This window comes from Brassica napus, chromosome C4 (genome assembly GCF_020379485.1).
Source record: "Brassica napus cultivar Da-Ae chromosome C4, Da-Ae, whole genome shotgun sequence".
Classification (NCBI taxonomy): Eukaryota; Viridiplantae; Streptophyta; class Magnoliopsida; order Brassicales; family Brassicaceae; genus Brassica; species Brassica napus.
Genome location: NC_063447.1, coordinates 42,783,922 through 42,795,337, shown reverse-complemented (window position 1 = coordinate 42,795,337; position 11,416 = coordinate 42,783,922). Strand labels below are relative to the sequence as shown.

At 28.3% G+C, this 11,416-nt stretch overlaps 1 protein-coding gene across 1 annotated transcript; it reads right to left on the bottom strand.

Moving 5' to 3' along the window:
* Positions 1-1,785: 1,785 nt before the first annotated feature.
* LOC106429405 (protein PLASTID MOVEMENT IMPAIRED 15-like) lies at positions 1,786-4,331 on the bottom strand. The gene is made up of 3 exons (XM_013870155.3): positions 4,113-4,331; positions 3,856-3,993; positions 1,786-3,756 (listed from the first exon to the last, which is right to left on the bottom strand). Exons 2-3 carry the CDS (start codon positions 3,967-3,969, stop codon positions 2,071-2,073), a joined length of 1,800 nt encoding a protein of 599 aa, XP_013725609.1. The 5' UTR covers positions 3,970-3,993; positions 4,113-4,331; the 3' UTR covers positions 1,786-2,070.
* Positions 4,332-11,416: the final 7,085 nt, after the last annotated feature.

The window sequence follows — 11,416 nt, the reverse complement described above, 5'->3', positions numbered from 1 at the left end:
AAAAGAAATATTTTATATGAAAAAATTGTTTTGAATGACACTTGCGATAAATTTAATTTGAAAATAGGTCAAGTAGCTAATAACATATGTAAATTATCATGAAACTTTGTTACAAAATGCTTATATGAATTCAAACTTACATTGGGTGGTAATATCAGTATGCTATCCTCATACTAAGACATTGGCTTAAAAGCCAAAAATTCATTGTTGGACTATGAAATTCCTCTCATTTGCGGGCAAGATAAGGCTGGCTGCATTGACTGTGTAGGGTATAGTCAATTTTTGAAGTTCAGTTTTCTTCCTTCCGAAACAATACACTTGAAGGCTGCTTCTCTATGTACTGCATTTCTTTAGAAAAATATAGTAGGATTACATGCAGGAAAAGCCAGAAATTCTTGGACTGATATTTGTTGGCCTAAAGAAGAGGGATGGTCAGGCATTTGGTTGGATTAATACTCATGTTTTTGGCAAAGGAGAGTTTTGGCTGACAGATGACGCGTCTTGATTCTCAAGACCAGTAAGAGATATGCTACGGCTCAATCCTATGCTATTCAATCTCCTTAGACGTGCCATTCGCTACGGCATCAGAGCTTCCTTCTGGTATGATTACTGGACTGAACTCGGTCCCTTAATTACTATCACTAAACCTACAAGACGGAGGGATTTCAGAATTCTTATTGATGCTGCGGTTGGCCAGACGATTATGAATGGAAATTAGAGTTTTCCTCATCAAGATCAGATGATGCAGAGCTTATTCAGTTAGTGGTCTCTACTACCGCGCCTCCTACAGTGGATGTGGGTAATACATGCCCCTAGCACAACCACAAGGATCACTTCGGGCCGGTTTTAATATTTTAATTATGACTAATGTAGAACTTCTATAAATTAATAAAGTTGGGACTTTGGAATTTTATTAATTTATAGAGATGCCAATTTACAAAATTTTCCTTATTGATTTTTCATTTTAAAATATATTTATTCTAAGATAAAAAAAATATTTGATTTTAGTGTATAGACATTAATTGTCATTTTTTAAAATTTGATATTTATATTAATTATATTATATTATTTGGTGTATATAATATATATTGCATAGAATTTAAAAGTGGATTTAGATAAAATATTACTAAATCATATCAAAAATATATTAAGTGTTAAGAAAATATAAAGATAATTTCATTGTGAATTTAAAACAAACAAAATAATAATAGGTTCTTACTTATATAAAATATGTATACATATAAATTATTAATTTCTAATTTTAATAGGACCATATATTTACATATAATTTTCTTTACAAAAATATTATCTTATTATTTTATTCATTTGTTTCAAATTTTGAACCAATCCAAGTTGGTACCTGCGAAATTTATTAATTTATCGAGATTATTAATTTATAGAGATTATTAATTTATAGAGTATTAATGTATAGAAATTTTATTGTATCTCAAATGGTTTTGATCAGGAAACAACATCTTCAAATTTGATTTTTATTAAAAAGAATGAACATGTTCGTATATACAATATATGTAAAAATATGAAATTAGTAATCATAAATAACTATCTATATATTGGTCTATACATAAACTTGAGTTGATAATAAGTATCTTTAATAATATTCTATATATATATCGGTTAATCATTTCACATTTTTTTGAAAAGCAAGTACATGTATCAGATTAGTTAAAAGAGTTCAAATATGTTTCAATAAACAAATTTGACGATGTATGAGAAACGTTAAACCTTTAACTTTTTGATTCACAAAATCCCAAATTATGTCGAGTATAAACATACTAAGTGGTAGAGATTTATAATACTGTTTTTCAGGAAAGAAAAACTCAAACCATTAGAATGTCATACTGATAATGTCATACTGATATGACGACCATGCATAACAATGAATAAGAATATGAATCATTTCGCAAATATGGGATGAGATGTGAAGATATGACCATGCAGAAATTGAATAACTAAACTTACTATCACGAATATGTGATGAGATGTGAAGATATGATCATGCACAACAATGAACAACAATATGAAGCATTTCATGGTATTTCTACAACTTTTTTACCTTTTCCGACTAAAAATCTTGACTAGTTTCGGAACTTTCTTCTTCTTGATTACAAAGAAAGTTGGAGTCCCTGCAGATGAGCATCTTCTTGCCTTCCCTCGTTGCACCGGTGTTGATTTTCTAACCAGTTTAGGAGAAAGATAGCTTTCAGCTTCCGCTTCCGGGATCCCCTTAAACATATGTGTCTCGTCCTCGGCCAGTCTCTTTGTAGAAAACGACCTTTCCGTCCTAAACACTTGTCTCTCTTCTTCCACTCTCATCATTCCACTCTCTCTCATCAAAGTTCCCGTCTTCATCAAAACCGCTTTAGTGCTAGCCCTGAGTGCTTCAACCCACGCCTCAGCTGCTGCAACTTTCTTCTCTGCAGTTTCTTCTGCTAGAGAAGCATGTCTACTCAAATACTCATACTCAAACCTCGAGATAGTGATGGTCGAACAATTCTTGGACTCTGTTTCGCGCCTCTCCATTTTGTCTTCTATGTGGGACTCGAGCTTCTCAAGTACTAAAGCCTCAGCCTGTTTTGCTTTCTCAAGCTCATCCAGATTTGAATTCAGTTCTCTTTCCTTTTCGTCTATTTCGAGTTTGGTCTTTTGTGTTTCCATCTCTGTAACCGTCTTCTGTGCTATCAGAAGACACTCTTCTTGCTTTGCAGCTTCTTTGTTTTTCTTTAACTTTTCAAGTGAACCAGCTAGACTGTCGGCAAGAGAGGTAACTCTTTCTTTGGCCGACAATGCTATTTCCAGTTTCGATTTTGCCATAATCATCTTTGCATTGAGTTTCTGAATCTTAACATCATTTTTCCGTAATATTTTGTTGAACTGACCTGTTTCTTCTTTGGCTTGGTTGATTTGCTTTCTCAACTCATCCATAACCATCATGAGCTTGAAGAGTTCTGTGTTAAGAGAAGCAAGTGCCTCCTTTTTCGCTTCAGTCTCTTCTGTTGCTTCTTTCAAAACCGTTAAAGTACATTTTCCTCTTTCAAAAAAACGGCTTGATCTCGACATGCTCTTACCTGTCGTGTGAACTCTCCTCTCCATTTTCTTGAAAAGATTTAGCTGTGTCTGTAACATTTCAACATCCGAAGTCGTCTCAAACAACTCAAGCTCAATACCCTTTGATCTATCTGCTTCTTCCAACATTTTCTTGATTTTCTTATTCTTTTCCACCAGGAAATCCAAAACCTCTTCTTTTTCTCTCAGCCTTTCTATCTCTTTACATTCCATCGATGCATCGATCTTTCCTAACTCGACTAAAAAATGTTCCTCATTAGCAACCTCTATCTCCTTCTTAAGACTCTCCAACAATCTCAACTTCTCTTCCATATTAAACCCTGTTTTCACAACTTCCTTCTCTAGTGCAACCTTCTCTCCCAAAACAGAATCTACATCAAGCTTTAGCCTACTCACTTCTTCCTTGGCAGTCTCCAAATCTCTCATAACTTCAGCGTAATCACCATTTTCCTCAACCTTTATATCTATCTTTAAAGCTCCCGTGTACTTTTTATGGAACTCTTTACTACTGTTCGACCTGTCTATCAGCAATATGAGCTCCTTTACCAACTCCAATGCATTGGAAAGTTCCACTTCAGCTCTTTCTCTTGCAGACTCTGAATCTCTTTTACTCTCAATGTAACCATCAAGTATCCTTCTTGACTTGTGCAGATCCTCCACAAGTGAAGATGACTGGTTGCAGAAGAATCATCATTATCATAAATACATTCACTCTATCTACACAATTGCTACTAAAACAAAGTCTAACTAAGATATCTTTGGTTTATTCACCTTAACGATTGGTAAACCGAACTGATGAAAGCTGTCTGTAACAGCGTGTTGTCTGTACATGCTTGTCTCTGCTTTCACTGTTGCGGTTTTCGTCCCTACGTTGGAATTCGCCATTGCTTGTGTTCTCTAGAGTTCTCACTGAAAGAAGAAAGATTATAAAAAAAAAACTCAAATCACGAATTCTAACAATGTAAACTGGAAGTAAAATATTTTCTGAGCATAAAATAAAAACATTTTCGTCGAGTAAACAAAGGTACCTGTGAAGGAGATAAGGAGCAACTTGTGGTGTGAAGCAAAAAAAAAGAAGAAAATGATTGGTAGATATGATGTTCTTGCTCGATTTTTCATTATTCTGACGATTTGTTTCCTTGGGACACCAGAGACGAAATCTGAGGACAAGGAGTGAACAAGTAGCAGCAATGGAGAGAGAGAGGCAGTTAAGAACAAAAAAATTAAGAGATAATTGAATGACTTTGTCCATAATTTACGGTGGGTTTGATTTGTAGAGGGCAGGTTGTAGACTTGCAGTTTTGGGGTGTTTTTTTTTTAAATAGATTTTTTTGTTTTAACTTTAAATTTTATTAGATTTTGATCCGTGCTTTCAAAGCGCATGATAATTTTTCGGTGAAAACTTGTTATAATCGCATTTTCTCTTTATATAAAATAGGTGTGGGCATATAATCCATAACTCAAAGTCCGAACTGAACCCAAAAAAAAAAACCAATCTGTACCCGGTTAGAAATATAAGAAATACCATAATGGTTCTTGTATGGTGGTACAAAACAAATCTGAACTCGAGGTGTTATTAGTCGAACACGAACGAGTAACCAAAAAAAAATCTGAAAACCTACATAATGTCCAAATTAATCACAAATATAAATATTTGAAACATAAATATGTATTTTAAATATTCATTTCTATATTTATTTTGAAATGATATCTAAAAATCAGTATTTAACTTTTAAATAAAAACCTCAAATATCCAATTCTATATAATAAGTATTTATTTCTTATGATGTGCTTTTAAATTCGGAAGTATCCGAACCGAACCAATATAGCCTGAATCCGAATGATATATGGTTATTTTATGAGTTTTAGGATGTGATACAAATTAGAACCAAAACCAATGTGTTATATTCGAACATAATTTGTACTTAAAAAATTATCGGGATGAGATGATTTGATATAAATTAGAATAGAAATTCAAAATACTCAACCCGTTTCCCAGTGGATACCTAAACGCCCAAGTCTAACCTCAAGTGTGTTTTATGTTTTGTTCAATTAGTTTATATTTAATAAAATTTTATGTGTTTGTTGGAATAACCCGTTAAACAAAACTTGAACATAACAATAATAATATGTTCAGTCATATCATTAATAGAAAATCTAGTAATAATCCAACATATACTATTTGTAAGTAGATAAAAAGTGTTTATGTTTAAATAGTACTCCCTCCATTTCAGATTAATTGTCGTTTTAGATTTCGGCACACAGATTAAGAAAACATTATTACCAATAAACCTAACCACATTTCAACCAATTGAAAAATAAATTAAAATATAAAATCAATAAATTTTGCATTGAAATTATAAAACGACACTTATTTTGAAACAAAAATTTTACCTTACAACAAGTAATCTGAAACGGAGAGAATATTGATTGATATTAATACCAACTAAATAATATTTCATTTTTATATTTTAATATTCTAATTTTAATATGTATATTAAAATATAAAAGTATTAATTAATTTAAATATCTTACTTAAATATTTTATTTTAATAAGTTGAAGTAGTTTATAAAATTCATAGATATATGTTATTCTGTATATGTAATTATTTTGATTTTTAAAATTTTAAAATAGTTAATAAATGGATTAAGTAACTTTATATTTATTAATTGGTCTACCAATTCAATTATGAATATGAATTACCAATTTAATTATGAATATAAATTATGTATATATAAATACTATAGAATTTTTATTTTTTATTCTATAAATGAAAAATGAATTAATATTCACTTTTAATAATATTTGATATTTATTATAAATTTTATTATTTAAAAGTAAATATCAAAAACAAATATATATTTACATTTGAGTATAAACTATTAAAAGATATTATTAAGTGTAATCTTAAAAAGATACTTAAGAATATTCTAGATAACTTATTTTGAAAGTTAGTTGGAGGGGAAATAAGAGGAAATTAAATTAATGTAATGGTCCAACCTAGATTATTTGTAAGTAGATTAAAAATGGTTTTGTTTTAATAGTATTGATTAATGTAAAATTATTTAAAATTTTAAAAGCACAAAATATACAACCCTAAAAAATCCTTTATATATTAATTGAGAAACATTACAATATATTTTGGTATTTGGAGGATAAATAAGAGGAAATTAAATTAATGTAATGGTCCAACCTAGATTATTTGTAAGTAGATAAAAAACGGTTTTGTTTTAATAGTATTGATTAATATAGAATTATTTAAATTTTTAAAAGCACAAAATATACAACCCTAAAAAAATCCTTTATATATTAATTGAGAAACATTACAACATATTTTGGTATCCACATGTCATCACTAAGATGATTTTTAAAATCTTTAGAAAATAGGTTGGTCCATCTAAACATATACTGTATTTTTATTATTAAATTTACTATCAAATTGATTAGTAGTGTACAAAATAATATTACCCATTCTTTCCTTAAATAAAAGTTATGGTATTTCCTAATATAATTAACATATATATGAAAATAAGTGATTATGAATAATAAAAGATCTAATAAAATAATTTGTATCATCTCTCATTTTTTGTCTAATTTTATATTATTTAAAAAAATTAAACAATCACATTAATAATATAATAAAAATTTAGTTTTTTTCTTATATGTTATATTTTAAATTTTTTAAACGACTATAAATTGCTAAAATGTTAAAAGTTCCACATTGAAAATTTTGTGATCATTGGTAACCTTTTATGTTTTAATAAGATACAAATGATCATAAAATCGTATGAATATGAAGTCTCATTTAATAGATATCCATATTAAATATATGATTATATATATATATATATATATATATATATCTTTTTTTATTGTTTGAATTAAATTATATACCATATAAAATAAATAAATATGTTAATTTTGAAATTTAAATTAAAAATATTGAGACCTTAATATTTTAATTTTGAAATTTGCATTGCAAATCTAACATTAAAAAATTTTGATTAATGGTTTAATATTTTGTTACAGCAATTATATAAATTTTAATAAACTCGTATGAGTAGGAAGTCGTAATAATAAATATTTTATATCAAAGTATACTACATATCTAGATCAGTATAATTGAAATTTAATTATATACCATATAAATAAATAAAATGATTGTTTTGATTTATTTACCGAAACATATTATATATAAATAAGAGTTATTATTTTGATTTATGTGCTAACTCTGATTTAATTATATACATAAAACGTAAATGAACAAAAAATAAATAATAATATGGAAAAAAATCATTTGTACACATAATGTTCATCCCGCGCAAAACCTGGATTTTAACCTAGTTGATTTATAAATGGAAAGATATTGGGCTTTTTTTATTGAAACACTAAAGATATGGGCTAATTGGTGTAATAGCCAATTATATGAGGAAAATTAAGAATATAGCACTGATGTTGACATTATTAGTTCTTCTAAAATTTTCTTCCTTTTCGTCCGGTTTTATCCATTTTCCAAGCCAGTTGACAGTAAAAACATCTGTCAATAAAATAAAATAAAAATTGTTGTTAAATGAGTGGTGTTTATAATATCGACGATGATGGTGACTATAATGATATGATGTAAATAGATTAGAACATAGTAAATGATATAGTTCATATTAATGAAAACATAAAATAGTTTAAATATATTATATTATATATGTCCAAAATTAACAATAGCATAAACATAACTTTTATGATAGACAATTTAGCAATATAGTGCATAATCACTAATTCCTAAAAGACAATATAAACCCTAAATCCAAATATCAACTTATGCAAATAGAATAATAACAATCAAATAATATAGTGCATATTGTTTAAATCTTGAAATGTTTACATTTGGAGGGAAGGAGGTAATGTTTACCTCAATATCAATCCAAAACTTTCATAAGCTAAAACCAAAACACTAATCACTAAACCCTAAAAAGAAATATAAACTCCAACCCAAATATCAAAATATGCACATAGTACATAATATAAAGCATTATCAAAATAGAATAATAACAAACGAAATAACGTAGTATATATTATTCAAATTCTGAAATATCTATGATTGCAGAAAGAGATAATGCTTACCCTAACTTCAATCCAAATCTTCTATAACTAAACCCAAAAAAATCACTAAATCCTAAAAAGAAATATAAACCTCAACCCAAATATCGAAATATGCACATAGTTCAAAATATGAAGCAATATCAAAATAGAATAGGAACAAACGAAATAACATAGTATATATTGTTAAAATTGTGAAGTGTCTATGATTGCAGAAAGAGATAATGCTTACCCCAACTTCAATCCAAATATTCCGTAACTAAACCCGAAACACTAATCACTAAACCCTAAATAAATCTAAACGCTAACCCAAATATCAAAATATGCACATAGTTGATAATATGAAATATTATTAAAATAAAATAGTAACAAACTAAATAGCATAGTAGAAATTGTTTAAATAGCATAGTACTAGCAGAGATTATGGATTTAGAGGTTGTTGTGGTGATTGTGCTGATAGCGGTTCAGTGATGAATGTGAGTATGAATGAGGTGATAATGATTATGAAAAATAAAATTGATTATAGAAAAAAGGTGGTGCTTATGGAGAAGATAAATACAGAACACAATGTGAAGTTGGTGATGAATATATTGTCACGGTGGCGAAGGAGAGATAGTGGATATGGAAGAAGAGTAATGGTAACTGATAATTGAAGAAGAAGATATTTTGATTTAACATTAACCAGATGATAAGAATAATATAGTATATATTTCAGAAATAATGGAAACACTAAAGATATTGGGCTATAGGTTTAGATTTTGTTACTAAAACATATTGTTTTGATTTTATTACTGTAAATAATAATTGAAGATGCGTAGAGTATTTACTTAGCATATCCAATCACCCTATCCAATCACGCTGTAATAGGTTATCTATTATTATAAAATACTGTTTTCTTCTCTCCTGTGCAGCCACCTCAGCAGACAGGTCAGAAAATCGTGCTCTATGACGTTAACACGTGTCCGGTTGGTTCAAAACGCTGCACTTCATTTAGTTTGAAAATCCGATGGGCTTTTAACTGTATATCCTTTTGGGCTATGAATTACAGATTATGTCTGAGTCTCGTCCCATTCTTGAAAACCCTAGATCTAATGCAGCGAAGAAGTGGCGTTTGTCTTTTCCCTTCCTTCTCGGCGACTTTGCAACGACTGAGTTTCTCATAAACGGTTCCAGTTTGAGGTCTTCAATGCGTTGGTGTGTTTTTGGGTATAAATATGTTACGATTTTTCATCTCGAAATCATCTCTCTTGCTTCTTTCTTTGCTTCCATCTTTGGGTAAAGAGGACACATGTCCAGAAGAAAATGAAGATTTGGCGTTAAAGGGAGCTTCATTAGAGATTGAAGGTAGAACATCAAATCCATCTGAATCAGCAACATTGGGCTGTATGGTGTGTTCGGGAAGTGGCATCCTTTCCTCTCTTTCTCTTCTAAATCGAAAATCATGAGTTATTTTTTTTACATTTCCCTTGATTTTGGAACTGGGTTTCTCCAGATCTCTCTATGTTGTCTTTGTGTCAGGATCTGTCTCCGGCTGATTAAAGTGGAAGGCTATATTTGGTGTCGGAATAGTTGGGTATGGCAAGCTTACGGCGCTGACGCTCAGCAATGCGGCGGTGATGCTTAACGCATGTTAGATGCGTGTCCTGGTGATGTGGACTCAAGAAGATCATTCATCAAACGTGGAAGGTTTCTGGATGCATCTCCAATTTGGGCTGTAATTTTTTTAATTTTCTGGGCTTCTCCTTTATTGTAAATTCAAAGTCTGATACCAAATGTGGTAATTCCCGAGAATTAGTCTTCCCAATGGGATAGAATCAATGAAAATTTCGTTGGCAAAAAAAAAAAAAAATAGTAAAATTCATTTTATACAAAACTAAAACTATGTTTTGGCCAACAAAACGCTGTAAAGAGTAAAAACAAAATATATAAGAATATATGTATATTAATCCATTATATTTTATTGCGTCTTTGGCAGATACTATTAAACTTATGATAAAATAAATAAAACAAGAAAAAATAGATAAATTTCTATAAAAACAATATGATACAAAAAATAATAATTAGAACATTCATGTGGCCCGTCAAACATGACGGCATACCACCAAAAAACACGTTATTGTAGAACCCTTCGAACAAATCTAAATCTTTTTTGTCACTATTTTTAAAACAAATAAACTATACACTCCAAGGGTTTTTTATAACACACTTAAGCAATGTAACTTATTGTTTCATCTACTATGTATTTAAAGTATTAGAAATTTTTTTAGAATCTTTAAAAAAATATATTGGTTTATTTAAACATATATTATGCATTTTATTAAACTAACTATCGAATTGACAATTTTTTTAAAAAAAATAAATACTACAAAATTACCTAAAATAATTAATATATATGACAATTAATTATTTTAATTAATAAATATTTGATAACAATTTTTTATTTTTCATCCTTTTAGTTTAATTTTATATTATAAAAATACTATATAATATGAATTTAGTTTTTTTCTATTTTATATTTTAATTTTTTTAAAATGAGTATAAATTACTAAAATTATTAAAAAATTCTACCTTGAAAATTTTGTGAACAGTGATTTAACTTTATTTTGTTATAACAAGATATAAATGATTATAAAATCATATGGATCTAAAATCTCATTTAATAGATATTCAATATATATATATATATATATATATATATATATATATATTATTTAAATTAAACTATATACCATATAAAAATACTTATTATGTTAATTTAGAAATTGCATTAACAAGTATTGAAACCTATATTTAATTCCAAATTTATATTAATTTTTTAAAAAGAAAAATGTCAAAGTACATATCATGCATTATCATATGACATCCAAAGACAACTATAATATAGAATTTTAACCACACTACATAATTTGTTAATAACTATTTTGTTCAAGAAAATAAAAATATTATGCAAATACGATTATGACCATTTTTCAAAATTGATTATATATATATATATATATATATATATATATATATATATATATATTTGAAAATATAGGTGGTACAAGTAAATCAAAATATATGTAGGAGTAGGACAGGTTGAAGAAAAAACTTCAAAAATAAATGTTCTAAAACCCTTAAAATTACGAAATTATTGGTTCCAAAGCCGAAGTAAAATTTTATTTGTGTATCTTTAACAATTATTGTACATTAAACATAAATAAGAAAGGTAACAAAATATTCAGACCATATCTAAAC